Raw genomic sequence first — 19,276 nt, forward strand, 5'->3', positions numbered from 1 at the left:
TTGAGCACCCCTATTTGACTATTTAAAAAAGGGAAATAAGTCATGGAAGTGGTTTGAAAGTCGACTTATCTTTGATAAGTTTGATTGTAGGAGAAAGAGGACTCGGCCTTCACAATGGTTTAAAAACAAAGGGAAAAAGAATATACAAGAGCGTGGGGTGGTGTCTATAGAATAAAGATAATCCAACCGCAGCTACGGTGATCTTTTTTACAAAACAACAATCAAGTCAAAAATGCAAGAGAATTAAATTTTTAACTATAAAAAAAAATATTATGGTCGGCTGTGGGCCCCTAAATGACGTGGTCCCCTAAATGACGTGGGCCCCCCCGCATTGCGGGGTCTGGCGGCACTGTAGTTCCGCCCCTGGGGAATACTGACTATATTTCTAATAAGATGGGAATACTGACTATACTTCTAATAAGATGGGAATACTGACTATACTTCTAATAAGATGGGAATACTGTCTATTATTCTGTTAAGACAGGTGGGCAAATTACCTATTTTTTAAGAATTTATTTGAATTTTTACTTATAAAATTTGCATTCAAAAACCAATGTAAATATACAAGCAAGATTTAAAAAACCTCCCCACTAAACATGATGTAAATACAATGCCAGATATCAAAGCCTACCTCTGACCAATCACCAACTTGCCAGTAAAGACAAACTGATTCATGAAAATATTGGACCATAATGAATATAAATTTTAGACCATAATTTATTGGTCTATGGGATAAGAAAATATTGGGCCATAATGTATTTCTATTTTGGAGCATACTGTATTGGTTGTTGGAATATAAAAATATTGGGCCATAATGTATTTGTATATTGGACCATAGTAATATGAATTTTGTTAAATTCATCACTTTTGTTAAATTACTTAATCTTAACAAATAAAAAAAAATTCTCTTCATTTGCTTGCTTATAACTTTTGAAACATGAGAATATGATTTTACCTCACTCCATGCTGAGATTTGCCAGGCAAAGTTGAAGCCCTTGTGTTCCAATTGCCTTGGACTATTTGAGTTTTCTGCTGTCGCAGATCGACTTTTGATGGATGCATCTTCTGCTATATTTGTCGACATATCTGGACTATCACTCTTCTTTTTATGGAGGTGTGAATGATGCAGCCTGTGTTTGTGGTGTGTTGGGACATCTTCATTTTTCTTCATCCCCCCGATTTCAGAATGAGATTTAGCAATTATGACATTTTTATTGTTGTCAAAACTTTGTTCATTTTGTGACAACATGCCGGACGGGACTGGAAATTTTGGGTTGAGGTCGTCTGTGTCTGCCCCACCTTCTAGAATGTTGAGGTTCTCATCCAGACATGGTTTCTCATTACATGACCTGTTGACCTCTGGTTTCTGGTCATCACATATGACCCCGCCCACACACGTTACCCTTCGGAACTGTACACCTCCATTACATAGCCTTGAGCACTGTGTGATACGGATTCAGAACTCATTTTAGAGGTAGGCAATAATAAAAAATATATTTCAGGAGCTCAGATTTAATGGAGTCCACTTGCAATGCTCACTATGTCTTTTAAGATTATTTTTGCACAAACTGACCTCAAATTTTTTTTTTTAATTAAGCTTAGAATTTTTAATTTTTACTGGTAAAAGTTGCAGTTTAAAGTGTGACTTTCCGAAATTATTCTTTATAATCGGCACACTATAATTGATATTAAAATGTAACTCATTTTTTAAAAAAATGGAAAAATTGAAAAAAATAAGTTTAGCAAGGGGACTCCTTGTTTAAAGCTTCTATAAAACAGAAGAAACTAAAATCTTTTTGCTGATTAAAATAAATAGGCTTATGTATATTTTTAACATTATAGGAAGTAATCTTTAATAATTGAAGCATAAATTAATTGACTTTAAAGTATTGCCATAATTAGTACTTTATATCAGCATTAATTAAGCTATAACAAAGAATAATACAAAATATGTAAAGTTTAATTTAAAAATTTCTGATTTTAAAAATCCACAATATTTTTAAAAAAATCGGAACAAAAATGTAAAGAAACTATTTACTTCGCTCCACTCTTCAGCCTGCCACACCCCCACACCAGGACACGGATCTTTGTGATGGCACGGCTCTACTTCCTCTGGCCTGTCCAGACTTTCACAGTCCTTGTCTTCCAGCGCTATCTGCTCACTGGAGCCTAGACTGCGCACACAGATGACAGTTCTGCGGTGGGTGCCTGTGTCTCCACAGGTCACTGAGCAACGCTGCCATGCCCCTGTCCACCAACTAAGAAAAATTGTTTTAATTTTAGTTAATTAGACTATTTTAATTAATTAAATTATTTAAGTGGGAATGACACGGTTAGATGGCAGAGATTACAACTGCTGATCAGAAGGTCTCAAAGTTGGATCCCAGGCTCGAGTATGTAGGGCGTCCCTGAGTCCACCCAGCTCTGTAGAGTACCTGACTCACATTAGGGAAAAGCAAAGTGGCTGGGCACAGTGCTGACCACACTATTATATCCTCATATGTAGAAGTAATTGAAATAGGTAAACTCTACTTCATATGTCCCATGATGATAAAATTAGTTAAGGGACCATTTGGTCAAGCAGTAAGGGGCACCGTAGTTAAAAGTCTAGACCCCCTTAAATGGGCTTAAGAGTTAGCATATAGGGCATCTGAATCTATCCAGATCTTAGTCAGGGGAATTAGAAGATAGTCATATCCAGGTGTCAGAGAAGCAGATAAACTCTACTTACTTCACCTGATTGGTTTTGAAGGTAATTTATATTTTCAATTGTTTAAGTTATGACATTAAACAGGGTTAGCGCAGTAGCACTAATGATCTTTAAAAAATCTTAATTCCCACTAGGCCCATTTTAGATATTCCATTGCCTGTCATTGCAGTAAAGTGTAAAGTACTCTTCAAAGAGTTGTAATAATAAAATTAATGTTCTGTTTACTTATAAATTAACAAGTAAAAAGTTTGAAAACTATATGAGGAGACCACAGTTTGAATAGGACGAGACAACCTACCGAGCTGGACATAGGTGGACATTACAGACTCTCAGCTTATCATCTGGCTTGCTGTTCTGGTCACAGTTCATATCATCTACAATGACATTCTCTAGCTCTTTACATACCACAGAGGAGCGCTGAGTTCCTGTAAACCAATATCATAGACATATACATTATACAAGATATATATGTATGTGTATGTATATATATACATATATTTATATATATATATATATATATTTATATATATATATATATATATATATATATATATATATATATATATATATATATATATATATATATATATATATATATATATATATATATATATATTGGTACATATTTTTCTTTTGAACAGTGCATTTCTATTTTGAAAGTTAATATCGCCTGTATAGTTTACAATTTAAAAACAAAGACAATGGTCCTAAGTGAAAGGATTTGATCAATCTAATGAAGTACGTGTAAGACCTGATATTTTCTCAGCAAGATAAATTAAGCTGAACTCCCAGTTACCCCTCAAGTCTACAAAACATCTATTTAAGATATTACATTTATTTTTACAAAAGAAAAATATATTATATATTTATATATATATATATATAGAATATATACATATATATATATATATATATATATATATATATATATATATATATATATATATATATATATAGAATGTGTTTTCAGGCTTATAAAAAACCCATTTAATTTATTTTAACTTTGAAGATGAACATTTTGAAGTTGTGTATTTTTACCTCCACCACAAGAGAGTGTACAGTGTGACCAGGCTGTGTAGTCCCAGTTGTACTCTGGTTTCCTGGTGTCTGTTGCGTTTTCTTTAGGCACGGTGTACTCAAACTCTACCCCAGGGTTGTGAGACTGCATCAAAAGCTGTCAGAAAATTTGGCTGTCATTATTCCACAATCCACATTTGTCTTAAGTCAGTTTTGTTTTAGGGATTTTGAGTTGTATTGTAATGAATAGTTCACAAATTCAACAACAAAATGGTAAACATGTCTAAATAAAAAAAATTAGGAGTACTTTAAAAATCTTTTTTTAGTTCAGACATAGAAATAATTGAAAAAAAAATCAATTTCTTCTAACTAGCTTAAAACATAAAAAAGTTTATATTGCAGATTTAAAATATATCATTTTGCACATAAGGTAAAACTAAAAAAAACAACCTCAAATCATAACATGATAGTAAGTTTTTTTTTTGTGTAGGAAGAATGTCTCATTAAGAACAATGATATGGCTAGAGTATGGTCAATTGGTAAAAAACCCATTTTAACACAACATTGATTACACTAACAGTATGTAGCTTTTAGAATATCTGCAAATGGCATCTGTAATGAATAATGCTTAAGTAAGAAAAGGGTTAAGAACCAAGAAAAGACGTCAATGATTTTACCATAATGTGCAACGGTTCTTTAAGAGGACCAGGGGCCAAAAAAACTTCCTTGTTTCCAACTCTTTTGTAATGAATTATTGTCCCAGCAACCTCGTAGTCACCAGACCACTGTTTAGATTGGACAATTTGTTGTAGATAAACTTTCTATCATCATAAAAGTATGTTATACTTTTACACTAATAAATTATTAAATAGTTATAGTTAATATGTTTTTTTATTTGCATTTCATGAATTTATTCAAAACATTATATATATATATATATATATATATATATATATATATATATATATATATATATATATATATATATATATATATTAACATAAAATACAGAAGATTTATTTTTATAAGTGTTTTGAAACAAATTAAAGACACAGTAGGGGGCGGGGTGATGGAGTCGGTAAAGCTCATGGTTGCTAAACCAAAAAATCTCTAGTTCAAAGTTCAAACCCACGGGCAGATGAGTCTCATTAGCTGGGGACAGCCACTCTTCTATGAGAGACAACTCCAAAATCAAACAACTGCTGAAATCGGAGTCAATGGCCTCAATGGTACATAACCAGTTGACACGTATACTTAATTGTGTTGGAGGGACATGTCATTACCCACCTGAATAAACCAATAGCCATTTAAATAATATTTCCCTGCGTCATTTTTTAAAGCCAAAAAGTTATTGGCCTCAGCCACCTCCTCCACTCTAATGTTCCTTGCCCCAGCAGGTATTACAGTAGCTTCTACATAGCCTATACAAACAGACATAGTGAGTTAAGCTACATATAAATGTATGAATAACAATGAAAAACAATTTCAAAAAGTAATTTTATGTAGGACCTAGATTTTATAAACATCTATAAAAAAAACTAACTATGAGAGGTAGACTATATAAAAAATAAGCAACTAATAGGTAAATAAAATCCAAGATGGCTGCCATCACCATGGCAACAACATGAAATTTTCGGCCATTTTTTATATTTTTAGACTTAACTCTAAGTCTTAACTATATTATGCTAAACATTATAGCATTAGGTTTAGAAACAAGCATATTGGTTATTTTGGTTTTCATCACCCGCCCATGCCCTTAATGGGAATAAAAATTAATAAAGATTCGAAACAATTATTTTAATAAAATCTTGATTTCTTACATTCAATAACAACAAATAAAAAGTTGATGATATTTATACACAAGGACAGACTGACCTAGTTTTTTTGTTTCGTTGAATTGTTGTTTGATAGTTGTACATGTTGAGCCATCACCAAAACAAACACCACATTTATCTTCTACAGCATTGGAATCTATGATCCAGTCACAGCCTACATGCTAAACATGGATAAAATAAAATGTTATTGGAATCTATGATCCAGTCACAGCCTACATGCTAAACATGGATAAAATAAAATGTTATTGGAATCTATGATCCAGTCACAGCCTACATGCTAAACATGGATAAAATAAAATGTTATTGGAATCTATGATCCAGTCACAGCCTACATGCTAAACATGGATAAAATAAAATGTTATTGGAATCTATGATCCAGTCTCAGCCTACATGCTAAACATGGATAAAATAAAATGTTATTGGAATCTACAAGCTAAACAAAACACGGATAAACAAAAGATAAATTTAAAGTGTGCACATATGTCTATTGTTAAAAAATAATTATTGTCATTGGTTGTATATGAATCAGAATAACTTTTTTCAAGTAATGAAACAAATTCGGCTATCATGTTTTCCAGCATAAATAATGATTGCACATATAACTCATACGACAACTGTGCGAATGTGTAGACCCTCTCAGCGTTTACATTTAAAAATTACAGAGTTACCAGTTCCTTAAGATGACATCTGACATAAAATGACACAGACTTTTGAGGATTTACTTAGTAGATACATTATGTACCACGCATGAAAGTTACTTATGATTGTCATGTTTTAACATGATTAAAAAAGTTCCAGACTAGAGAAGATTTCATTTACCCTGCATCTGCCACTGATGCACATGCTCCTAGTTCCAGTTATACAGGGAGTTCCATCCTTCACAATGTCATTCAACAGGACGGAGAAATGTTCTTCTTTTGGTTTACAGATCAACTGACATGGGTTTCCTGTGGGGGCACAATGGAAAACATTTGATGTGGCAGTAACACCTTCAACAAACTTTTTCACCAAACTTGTATGTTTCATGTTTTACTGCAGCTTATTAGGGGTTGGCATGATGCGGGTCACCAAGGGTAGGGGTGGTGCTATGGTGTTGGTGGGGGGTCCCCAAGGGTAGGGGTGGTGCCATGGTGTCAGTGGGGGTCACCAAGGGTAGGGGTGGTGCCATGGTGTCAGTGGGGGTCATCAAGGGTAGGGGTGGTGCAGTGGTGTTGGTGGTGTCACCAAGGATAGGGGTGGTGCCATGGTGTTGGTGGGGGGTCACCAAGGGTAGGGGTGGTGCCATGGTGTTGGTGGGGGGTCACCAAGGGTAGGGGTGGTGCCATGGTGTCAGTGGGGGTCACCAAGGGTAGGGGTGGTGCCATGGTGTTGGTTCACCAAGGGTAGGGGTGGTGCAGTGGTGTTGGTGGGGTCACCAAGGGTAGGGGTGGTGCCGTGGTGTTGATGGGGGGTCACCAAGGGTAGGGGTGGTGCCATGGTGTTAGTTCACCAAGGGTAGGGGTGGTGCAGTGGTGTTGGTGGGGTCACCAAGGGTAGGGGTGGTGCCATGGTGTCAGTGGGGGTCACCAAGGGTAGGGGTGGTGCCATGGTGTTGGTTCACCAAGGGTAGGGGTGGTGCAGTGGTGTTGGTGGGGTCACCAAGGGTAGGGGTGGTGCCGTGGTGTTGATGGGGGGTCACCAAGGGTAGGGGTGGTGCCATGGTGTTAGTTCACCAAGGGTAGGGGTGGTGCAGTGGTGTTGGTTCACCAAGGGTAGGGGTGGTGCAGTGGTGTTGGTGGGGGTCACCAAGGGTAGGGGTGGTGCCATGGTATTGGTGGGGGTCACCAAGGGTAGGGGTGGTGCCATGGTATTGGTGGGGGTCACCAAGGGGAGGGGTGGTGCCATGGTGTTGGTGGGGGTCACCAAGGGTAGGGGTGGTGCCATGGTGTTGGTGGAGTCACCAAGGGTAGGGGTGGTGCCGTGGTATTGGTGGGGGTCACCAAGGGTAGGGGTGGTGCTGTGGTATTCGTGGGGGTCACCAAGGGTAGGGGTGGTGCCATGGTATTGGTGGGGGTCACCAAGGGTAGGGGTGGTGCCGTGGTGTTGGTGGGGGTCACCAAGGGTAGGGGTGGTGCCGTGGTATTGGTGGGGGTCACCAAGGGTAGGGGTGGTGCCATGGTATTGGTGGGGGTCACCAAGGGTAGGGGTGGTGCCGTGGTGTTGGTGGGGGTCACCAAGGGTAGGGGTGGTGCCGTGGTATTGGTGGTGTCACCAAGGGTAGGGGTGGTGCCATGGTATTGGTGGGGGTCACCAAGGGTAGGGGTGGTGCCGTGGTGTTGGTGGGGGTCACCAAGGGTAGGGGTGGTGCCGTGGTATTGGTGGGGGTCACCAAGGGTAGGGGTGGTGCCATGGTGTTGGTGGAGTCACCAAGGGTAGGGGTGGTGCCGTGGTATTGGTGGGGGTCACCAAGGGTAGGGGTGGTGCCATGGTATTGGTGGGGGTCACCAAGGGTAGGGGTGGTGCCGTGGTGTTGGTGGGGGTCACCAAGGGTAGGGGTGGTGCCGTGGTGTTGGTGGGGGTCACCAAGGGTAGGGGTGGTGCCGTGGTATTGGTGGGGGTCACCAAGGGTAGGGGTGGTGCCATGGTGTTGGTGGAGTCACCAAGGGTAGGGGTGGTGCCGTGGTATTGGTGGTGTCACCAAGGGTAGGGGTGGTGCCATGGTATTGGTGGGGGTCACCAAGGGTAGGGGTGGTGCCATGGTGTTGGTGTCACCACAGTCAATAATGTCACCCAATAAGGACCACAACCAGTGGCGGATTAAGGGGGGTGCTGAGGGGGCTGCAGCCAGGGGCCCCCGATTTTTAGGGGCCCCCAAATTTCCTTTTTCAATCATAGTAAATTTTCCTTTAAAGTGAAATCTTTGGGGGTTTTTTTTACTATAAAATCCAATGTTTTAATATTTGAATGACAAGTTTATTTCAATTTTTGATCAAAATATCAAACTCGAGCACACACTTTAGTATAAATACCAGCCCGGACACCGTTTGCTTATAACAATAAATTGGGTTTATTTTAGAGTTAAAAACAAAAACAGCGGTCACATTCTGACACATAAATGGATTGAATCTGGTGTGAACACTCTATGATTTAAACTTTTAAAAACACTTATAGGCTTTTACTTTTAGTGAATGTTAATATCGGGTGTACAAGCCAGGGATGACGTTCTTTAAATGGACGCCTGTGGAAATCCAACTTTTTGTTGGCCTCATAAATGGATGACACCTAAAGAGGATGGAAGTGTGTTTTTTTACGCTTATACCGTGCTTACTAGTTTTAGTTGGGCCTAGTTTAACCCCTGTATGTTATTGATAGTTTCCGACATAATGTGGTTAGATATTCTTTGTTTTCTTTTTTCGTCTATAATCAAACAAGTGCACCAGTTTTTATCGTCTGCTCTGTAACGACATTATAATATTGTCATTGATATTTACATGTGTTTAATGTTAGTCTGCATTTCCAGCTTTCTCATGCCTAATATAAATACGTGAATGACAGTTCAATAACTATTGTAACAAGGATATAGCGGCTCAGGAGTTTGACTCTCATTAGCCAGGGAGGTCTCGACGTAGTGAACTCCAACTAAATGGCAAATTTTGGACTGAATCAGTCTCACTGAGATGTTGGTTTGAAACACTACATGATGGTCGTTTATTAATCCGTAGGCTCTATCCAGGCTTTACTTCCCCCACCACCAGACGCGGGACATCGTCTTACCGTCTGGTACCCGGCTAGATCGCGGGGTAGAGGTCGGAAACTTCAACAGGCCTAAACTAAACAGTCGTATATTTAGTATTACTGACGTAGCGGATGGATCTCGCCTGTGTTTTGTTAGTGTGTGTGTCGTGGTAGTGGGTGGGGGCAACATATAATCATGATAAAAATGAGTACATATTGGTTAGATGCTAGGGGATGCTAGTAGGTAAAGCTCGTGGATGCTTAACCGAAATGTCTCGAGTTCAAATCCTCGGGCAGATGAGGCTCGTTAGATGGGGATAGCCACTCTTCTAGGAGAGACAACTCCAAAATCAAACATCTGCTGTAGTTTGTTCTTGGTTGGACAAAGGCTATGAAAACAAATTAAAAAAAGAAAAGCGGGCTGAAATCGGAGTCAATGGTCTCAATGGCGCCTAACCAGTTGACACGTATACTTAATTGCGTTGGAGGGCACAAAATTAAGAATGTATCCAATTTACCGCTCATTGAACACAATTGAAAGCTTTTTAAAGTAGAAGCAGTTTTGTAAATATCGGTGTCGAATGTTCCTGTAAGTTATAAATAATCCATTAATATCTTGAATAGTATGCTGATTAGGATATATATATTAATATATATATATATATATATATATATATATATATATATATATATATATATATATATATATATATATATATATATATATATATATATATATATATCAGGGGGGGCCCCAAAAAGTTTCAGCCTGGGGCCCCGCCCAAGCTTAATCCGCCCCTGACCACAACCCTCCTTCGTAATGTGATGCAACTGAGTGTATAATATCTTCAAACACCTCTAACACCAAACATGAACATGTGATGAATATCTGTCTCATGTCTAAACTAGGCTGGGATTGTTTCCTCTTCAATATGTTAACCTGTGTTAGATATAGACTTACACACATACATAAAGAACATTTATAAAGCTGACCTGGGTTAGGCGTGGGCTCCCACTCGTATAAAGAACCTTTATAAAGCTGACTATTGTAGTGGGCACATTGTTCCGCTCTGAAAGTCATTGTCTCATTCTGACAGCTCTGGGGATGATAACAGTTGTAGAGATTAATTTTAAACTGACCTCACTGTTGCAAATCCTACATTTATCCCAAACTTGTCTCGCTATTACAAATCCTAAATTTATCCCAAACTTACCTCACTGTTACAAATCCTAAACTTACCCCATACTTACCTCACTGTTACAAATTATAAATTTACCCCAAACTTACCTCACTGTTACAAATCCTAAACTTACCCCAAACTTACCTCACTGTTACAAATCCTAAATTTACCCCAAACTTACCTCACTGTTACAAATCCTAAATTTACCCCAAACTTACCTCACTGTTACAAATCCTAAACTTACCCCAAACTTACCTCACTGTTACAAATCCTAAATTTACCCCAAACTTACCTCACTGTTACAAATCCTAAACTTACCCCAAACTTACCTCACTGTTACAAATCCTAAATTTACCCCAAACTTACCTCACTGTTACAAATCCTAAACTTACCCCAAACTTGTCTCACTATTACAAATCTTAAATTTACCCCAAACTTACCTCACTGTTACAAATCCTAAACTTACCCCAAACTTGTCTCGCTATTACAAATCTTAAATTTACCCCAAACTTACCTCACTGTTACAAATCCTAAATTTACCCAAAACTTGTCCCACTATTACAAATCTTAAACTTACCCCAAACTTACCTCACTGTTACAAATCCGAAATTTACCCCAAACTTACCTCAGTTACAAATCCTAAATTTACCCCAAACTTAACTCACTATAACAAATCCTAAATTTACCCCAAACTTACCTCACTGTTACAAATCCTAAATTTACCCCAAACTTACCTCACTGTTACAAATCCTATAACGTTTTCTTTCCCCTGTACAATATTTGCCTCCATGTTCAGGCCTGTGAAAAATGATGATGTTGTTGTAGTCCTGGTGTTATTGGTAGTTGGTGTTTTGTTGTATGGCATACGTGTGATATGACTGAGTGATGAGTAATTGGGACAAATGAGTGAATGTGTGACAAGAGTATTTATGGGTCTAAAAGTTTGAATCGAGTGCATGACAAAAGTGAATGTGTGAAATGAGTGATTGTGTGACATTTTTTACATGCTAACAGTTGATGTCTGAGCTTATTACAGATGTGTAAGTAGACAGTGGATTGTACAAGTGATTGTGTTACATGCTTACAGTTGATGTCTGAGCTTATTACAGATGTGTAAGTAGACAGTGGATTCTAGACTTACGGGGGATGGTCACAATGTCTCTCAGAAAAGCTGATCCCCGCCCCACAGGTTCTGGTGCAGGATGTCCATTCAGCCCACTCTCCCCACTGTCCATCTATAGCAGGTCTGTCAGCCAGTTCCACACACTGACCGCTCACACACCACTGAAACATAGACCACACACACCACTGAAATATTGACCACACACACCACTGAAATATTGACCACACACACACCACTGAAATATTGACCACACACTGACTGCTCACACACCACTGAAATATTGACCACACACACACCACTGAAACATAGACCACACACACACCACTGAAACATAGACCACACACTGAACACTCACACACAAATAAAATATTGACCACACACACATCACTGAAATATTGACCACACACTTACAATTTAAATTAGCTTTTAAATCTTGAATTAATATCACTATTACACTAAGAACCTGAACTCTGTGATCATTTTAAAAGACTCAGTTTTCATTATTATGTCCCTTGGTTATTTCAAATAACAACAGCAAATGCTGCTTTACTTCAGTAGATAATTCATACAGAAACAGGTTATTATAATTTGTGAGAAAGTGTGAAAAAGTTGTCCACTGTTTAATTTTCTTTATTCCAGTAACAAAGATGAGCAATATATATGTTAGAATGTCGGGCATATGCAACTAGTAGCAATGTCCCTTCCAGTAAAATCTCCACAGAAACTAAAGTCAGCCCTACCTTATCTTTGCCACAGATGGTGCCATCAGCTGCAGGGTGCAAGTTTGTGGCACATTTGTTGTGTATCCTACACCACAATGTTGTACAGATGTTCTGAGATTAAAACAATAATTTCTTGTCATAAGGGGCTTAGCTACATACAGTTTAAAAAGGATGTTTTTCTTAAAACTCTACATGGAAAAAAATGGGACTTATTGAGTTTTTATAGTTTGAATAGTTACTTGGAGAATATTTGTGTAGGGTATATTTGTGTTTTTGTTTTTTAATAACTATCTAATTTCTAGTTGTGTTCCAATAGCTAGGCCTACCTAGTTGTGTTAATGCTCCAATAGCTAGGCCCACCTACCACCTAGTTGTGTTAATGTTCCAATAGCTAGGCCCACCTAGTTTTGTTAATGCTCCAATAGCTAGGCCCACCTACCACCTAGTTGTGTTAATGTTCCAATAGCTAGGCCCACCTAGTTGTATTAATGTTCCAATAGCTAGGCCCACCTACCACCTAGTTGTGTTAATGTTCCAATAGCTAGGCCCACCTAGTTTTGTTAATGCTCCAATAGCTAGGCCCACCTACCACCTAGTTGTGTTAATGTTCCAATAGCTAGGCCCACCTACCACCTAGTTGTGTTAATGTTCCAATAGCTAGGCCCACCTAGTTGTATTAATGTTCCAATAGCTAGGCCCACCTACCACCTAGTTGTGTTAATGTTCCAATAGCTAGGCCCACCTACCACCTAGTTGTGTTAATGTTCCAATAGCTAGGCCCACCTAGTTGTGTTTATGTTCCAATGGCTAGGCCCACCTAGTTGTGTTAATGTTCCACTAGCTAGGTCCACCTACTACCTAGTTGTGTTAATGTTCCGCTAGCTAGGCCCACCTAGTTGTGTATGTTCCAATAGCTAGGCCCACCTAGTTGTATTAATGTTCCAATAGCTAGGCCCACCTACCACCTAGTTGTGTTAATGTTCCAATAGCTAGGCCCACCTAGTTTTGTTAATGCTCCAATAGCTAGGCCCACCTACCACCTAGTTGTGTTAATGTTCCAATAGCTAGGCCCACCTACCACCTAGTTGTGTTAATGTTCCAATAGCTAGGCCCACCTAGTTGTATTAATGTTCCAATAGCTAGGCCCAACTACCACCTAGTTGTGTTAATGTTCCAATAGCTAGGCCCACCTACCACCTAGTTGTGTTAATGTTCCAATAGCTAGGCCCACCTAGTTTTGTTAATGCTCCAATAGCTAGGCCCACCTACCACCTAGTTGTGTTAATGTTCCAATAGCTAGGCCCACCTACCACCTAGTTGTGTTAATGTTCCAATAGCTAGGCCCACCTAGTTGTATTAATGTTCCAATAGCTAGGCCCACCTACCACCTAGTTGTGTTAATGTTCCAATAGCTAGGCCCACCTACCACCTAGTTGTGTTAATGTTCCAATAGCTAGGCCCACCTAGTTGTGTTTATGTTCCAATGGCTAGGCCCACCTAGTTGTGTTAATGTTCCACTAGCTAGGTCCACCTACTACCTAGTTGTGTTAATGTTCCGCTAGCTAGGCCCACCTAGTTGTGTATGTTCCAATAGCTAGGCCCACCTAGTTGTATTAATGTTCCAATAGCTAGGCCCACCTACCACCTAGTTGTGTTAATGTTCCAATAGCTAGGCCCACCTAGTTTTGTTAATGCTCCAATAGCTAGGCCCACCTACCACCTAGTTGTGTTAATGTTCCAATAGCTAGGCCCACCTACCACCTAGTTGTGTTAATGTTCCAATAGCTAGGCCCACCTAGTTGTATTAATGTTCCAATAGCTAGGCCCAACTACCACCTAGTTGTGTTAATGTTCCAATAGCTAGGCCCACCTACCACCTAGTTGTGTTAATGTTCCAATAGCTAGGCCCACCTAGTTGTGTTTATGTTCCAATGGCTAGGCCCACCTAGTTGTGTTAATGTTCCACTAGCTAGGTCCACCTAGTTGTGTATGTTCCAATAGCTAGGCCCACCTACCACCTAGTTGTGTTAATGTTCCGCTAGCTAGGCCCACCTAGTTGTGTATGTTCCAATAGCTAGGCCCACCTACTACCTAGTTGTGTTAATGTTCCAATAGCTAGGCCCACCTAGTTGTGTTAATGTTCCACTAGCTAGGCCCACCTAGTTGTGTATGTTCCAATAGCTAGGCCCACCTAGTTGTGTATGTTCCAATAGCTAGGCCCACCTAGTTGTGTATGTTCCAATAGCTAGGCCCACCTACCACCTAGTTGTGTAAATCTTTCAATAGCTAGGCCCACCTACCACCTAGTTGTGTATGTTCCACTAGCTAGGCCCACCTAGTTGTGTATGTTCCACTAGCTAGGACAACCTACCACCTAGTTGTGTTAATGTTTACCTCCAAGGCTTCAGTCTCATTACACCTGGTTGCCCCGTAGCCGTAAAGCAACCTGCACTGTGTGTCAGCGTCATAGATGATTCCTATAGGTCTGTCAGGGTAAGCTGGGACTTGAGGGCCAGGGGGGTCGTCTAGACAGTAGCCCCAGTCACGGCTGGTTGAAAAAATTTAATTCTTGTAAGAAATGTGATTTTTTTTTAAATAAAACAAATACTTTTTAATTTATTTTATAAATAGGAACTTAATGTAAACATTTATTTATTTTAAAATAATTTAAACCATATGTTTTAAAATTATTAATTAAAGTTAATTAACTTTTTGTTTATAAAAAAAATTAGCAAAGAATAAGATTTGAACTTACTCTAAGAATTTGGTAATGGCGTCTTTACTACAGGTTGACCACTTCAGATTTTTGGGCCCCCCAGTGAACTGAGAAGACATGATGTACTCTGTCATTTCATCTGTCTCACACCCCTCCTGTAGGTTGTCATGTTTCATGCCAAAACTGGTGCATGGGCCAAATAAAAAACTTCATTTAATTTTTTTCTTAAACAGGAAACAAAACAAAAAATTATTACAAAACTGATTATTTTGATACAGTGGTATAGCTGAGATGGGTACAAGACATCCTCTAGCCCAACACCAATTCCAATAGACTACTAGGAGAAATGGAAATAAAAGCCATTTCCAAAATTTAAAAATAAATGGCGATGGATGGGGCACGTTTAAAGAATGAATCCAGATGATGTCATAGGAATGGCTCTAAACTGGACACCTCAAGGAAAAAGAAAACTGGGAAGGCCAAGGGAGACAACGAGGCACACAGCAGAAAAAAAAATTCAGGATTATCTTGTGGGACTACATAACTTTAAACAAATAAGTTTTTATCTTTTCTTATTTCAAAATACTTTATAAAATAAATAAATAATTTAAATAACTCAAAAAATCTAATTATATTTATATAGGTTGTGATTTTATTTAGATCTGAGTACGAGAGAAAAAGTTGTACTAACTTGTGTCCCAACTCATGTGCAATGGTCCAGGGCACATGGACGCCGTTGTCTTGGACAATACTGCAAGATCTGTAAGGCTGGCAGAGGCCGTTGACCTGGGCCAGACCTAGTGTGTTGCATGGTTCATTCATGCGTGAACAGATGTCTTTTCTGTAAACCAACATAATGTCATTGCTGTTAGCTTTAAACAAATTAAACAATGAGCAGGGGATGAAAGTGGCAAGAATTAGGCCATATTCTTTAGTGAGACAAAACTGAGATTAAATAGAAAGGTTTGTGTAAAGACAAGGAGAATAGAAGAGATACCAAAACACCTAAAACCACAATGTGCAGAACAAACACTAAAAAACAACATAGGTTAAAGTCACACGCTGTTCAACTGTTGTGTTTTACATAACTTTGATTCATAAGACCTATACCCTCTCTGTCCGAATTGGTGAGTAGAATAGCAACATATTGATGTTTAAAACTTACTTAGTGAGTAGAACAGCAACATGATGATGTTTAAAACTTACTTAGTGAGTAGAATAGCAACATGTTGATGTTCAAAACTTACTTAGTGAGTAAAATAGCAACATGTTGATGTTTAAAACTTAGTTAGTAGAACAGCAACATGTTGATGTTTAAAACTTACTTGGTGAGTAGAATAGCAACATGTTGATGTTTAAAACTTATTTGTTGAGTAGAATAGCAACATGTTGATGTTTAAAACTTACTTGGTGAGTAGAATAGCAACATGTTGATGTTTAAAACTTACTTAGTGAGTAGAATAGCAACATGTTGATGTTTAAAACTTAGTGAGTAGAATAGCAACATGTTGATGTTTAAAACTTACTTAGTGAGTAGAATAGCAACATGTTGATGTTTAAAACTTACTTAGTGAGTAGAATAGCAACATGTTGATGTTTAAAACTTAGTGAGTAGAATAGCAACATGTTGATGTTTAAAACTTACTTAGTGAGTAGAACAGCAACATCATGATGCAGTGGGTGATCATCATCTGTATTATTGTTTTCTTCCTTTTGAAACTTGCAAAAACTTTTCAACGTTTTGTCTGCATGGTGGGTTATTTGTAAGCTTTCCTAGGGAGAACAACAATAAAAAAAATACTTCATATAGTCCACAGCAATAGAAATATACACTCTATTTTGCAAAACTTAATCTGTGTAGTCTATGCATGTAAAATTTATTTTTCAATTATAAATGAATAACCATTATTTTATAAACAATTCAGGTATACATTAAAATAATGTTGTAGTTTTTAATTTGTTTAAATTGGCTATTAAACTATTTTTAAATAAGCAAAAAGTAAGTATTTGACTGATGTAAATTGTGAAAACAATAAATATTGACTAGAAAACTAACCTCTGGGCGTGTTAGCTGAATGATCTTAACAACAACAATGTTGATGGCATTTCCAATGGAGGCTTGATGAAACAAGTTGGCTACCTGCCCATATAGGAGAACTGGTTTATATTGCTGAAGTTTGTTACAGTTCTGGTTTATTATGCTAGGGTTTGTCATGGATTTAGTTTATAATGCTGAAGTTTGTCATAGATCTCGTTTATAATGTCTAGGTTTCTCATGTTCATCACTATTTAATGCATGTAATTTTGAAAAAAAATACCTCTCTTTTTTTTAAGTAACTTTAGGACCACTACAAGAAAAATATCTTTTGACGTAAAATTAATATTAGTGATCTTAATTGACTGAAAAATATCTTTTGAAGTAAAATTAATATTAGTGATCTTAATTGACTGAAGTAGGGGTCGGCATGGTCGAGTCGGTAAAGCTCATGGTTGCTAATCCGAAAAGTCTCGAGTTCGAACCCCCGGGCAGATGAGGCTCGATAGCTGGGGACAGCCACTCTTCTAGGAGAGACAACTCCAAAATCAAACAACTGCTGCCTTGTAGTTTGTTCTTGGTTGGACAAAGGCTATGGAAGCAAATCCAAAAAGAAAAGCAGGCTGAAATCGGAGTCAATGGCCTCAATGGCGAATAACCAGTTGACACGTATCCTTGATGGAGGTGTGGTCGAGTCGGCAAAAGCTCACGGTTGATAAATTCGAAAAAAAAAAGTCTCGAGTTCAAACCTCGCTCCCTTCCAACACTAAAAAATTAAGAACGACGAAGAAGAAGGCGATTGACTAAAGTTAGAAATAACAAAGAGTTTTGTTTGGAGTTCAGAGAAGTATTTCAACAAAAGAGTTTTATTTTATCTGACTTATCAGATACAAGAAGGCACTACATATAATAAATGCTAGAACATAGAAAAAACTTGTCCCATATAACTGCCAGGACGTACAAACTAGAACTCACCACATTCATAACTGTCAGGATGTACAAACTAGAACTCACCACATTCATAACTGCCAGGACGTACAAACTAGAACTCACCACATTCATAACTGTCAGGACGTACAAACTAGAACTCACCACATTCATAACTGCCAGGACGTACAAACTAGAACTCACCACATTCATAACTGCCAGGACGTACAAACTAGAACTCACCACAATCATAACTGCCAGGACGTACAAACTAGAACTCACCACATTCATAACTGCCAGGACGTACAAACTAGAACTCACCACATTCATAACTGCCAGGACGTACAAACTAGAACTCACCACATTCATAACTGCCATGTCATACAAACTAGAACTCACCACATTCATAACATCCAGGACATACAAACTAGAACTCACCACATTCATAACTGCCAGGACATACAAACTAGAACTCACCACATTCATAACTGCCAGGACGTACAAACTAGAACTCACCACATTCATAACTGCCAGGACGTACAAACTAGAACTCACCACATTCATAACTGCCAGGACGTACAAACTAGAACTCACCACATTCATAACTGCCAGGACGTACAAACTAGAACTCACCACATTCATAACTGCCAGGACATACAAACTAGAACTCACCACATTCATCACTGCCAGGACGTACAAACTAGAACTCAACACATTCATAAATGCTAGGACATACACAATAAAACTCACCACATTCATAACATCCAGGACATACAAACTAGAACTCACCACATTCATAACTGCCAGGACGTACAAACTAGAACTCACCACATTCATAACTGCTAGGACGTACAAACTAGAACTCACCACATTCATAACTGCTAGGACGTACAAACTAGAACTCACCACATTCATAACTGCTAGGACGTACAAACTAGAACTCACCACATTCATAACTGCCAGGACGTACGTCTCTATGTCCTCATCTATCCCATCAAAGTGTTGAACCATCTCCGTGTCCACCACCACAAGCGTCTCCACGTATTTGTTGGTAGAGATGGACCTCTTTCTCCTGCTGTGTGAGTTCTCTGCCCCTGGGGCACTGTGATCCCCAGAGTTCCCTGCCCTTGTACCATGATTATGTCTATGTTTCTCCCACATTTCTCTGGCTTTTGTATGGCGAGTGTATCTATCTGTGAAATACACATACACGTTTTTTCAAACAATGAGTAGGGGAATTGAGGAAATTGGTGGAATGTATCAAGTTAATCTGGGTTGGTGTATTTTGATAGAGTG

At 38.6% G+C, this 19,276-nt stretch overlaps 1 protein-coding gene across 1 annotated transcript in view; it reads right to left on the minus strand.

Moving 5' to 3' along the window:
- Positions 1–19,276, minus strand: part of LOC131951247 (A disintegrin and metalloproteinase with thrombospondin motifs 7) — a 116,768-nt gene that overhangs the window by 4,698 nt on the left and 92,794 nt on the right. The window contains exons 5-22 of the mRNA XM_059313598.1: positions 18,926–19,173; positions 17,075–17,158; positions 16,664–16,791; positions 15,710–15,859; positions 15,058–15,201; positions 14,697–14,850; positions 12,321–12,413; positions 11,599–11,741; positions 11,192–11,255; positions 10,270–10,375; positions 6,382–6,509; positions 5,603–5,723; positions 5,015–5,148; positions 4,405–4,512; positions 3,749–3,884; positions 3,009–3,135; positions 2,039–2,258; positions 956–1,441 (exon numbers count right to left, since the gene is read on the minus strand). Coding sequence (XP_059169581.1) covers positions 956–1,441; positions 2,039–2,258; positions 3,009–3,135; positions 3,749–3,884; positions 4,405–4,512; positions 5,015–5,148; positions 5,603–5,723; positions 6,382–6,509; positions 10,270–10,375; positions 11,192–11,255; positions 11,599–11,741; positions 12,321–12,413; positions 14,697–14,850; positions 15,058–15,201; positions 15,710–15,859; positions 16,664–16,791; positions 17,075–17,158; positions 18,926–19,173 — 2,774 coding nt within the window. The remainder of the gene's footprint in view (positions 1–955; positions 1,442–2,038; positions 2,259–3,008; positions 3,136–3,748; positions 3,885–4,404; positions 4,513–5,014; positions 5,149–5,602; positions 5,724–6,381; positions 6,510–10,269; positions 10,376–11,191; positions 11,256–11,598; positions 11,742–12,320; positions 12,414–14,696; positions 14,851–15,057; positions 15,202–15,709; positions 15,860–16,663; positions 16,792–17,074; positions 17,159–18,925; positions 19,174–19,276) is intronic.

Source organism: Physella acuta, unplaced genomic scaffold (assembly GCF_028476545.2).
Source record: "Physella acuta isolate Inbredline_101_S28 unplaced genomic scaffold, ASM2847654v3 ptg000805l, whole genome shotgun sequence".
Classification (NCBI taxonomy): Eukaryota; Metazoa; Mollusca; class Gastropoda; family Physidae; genus Physella; species Physella acuta.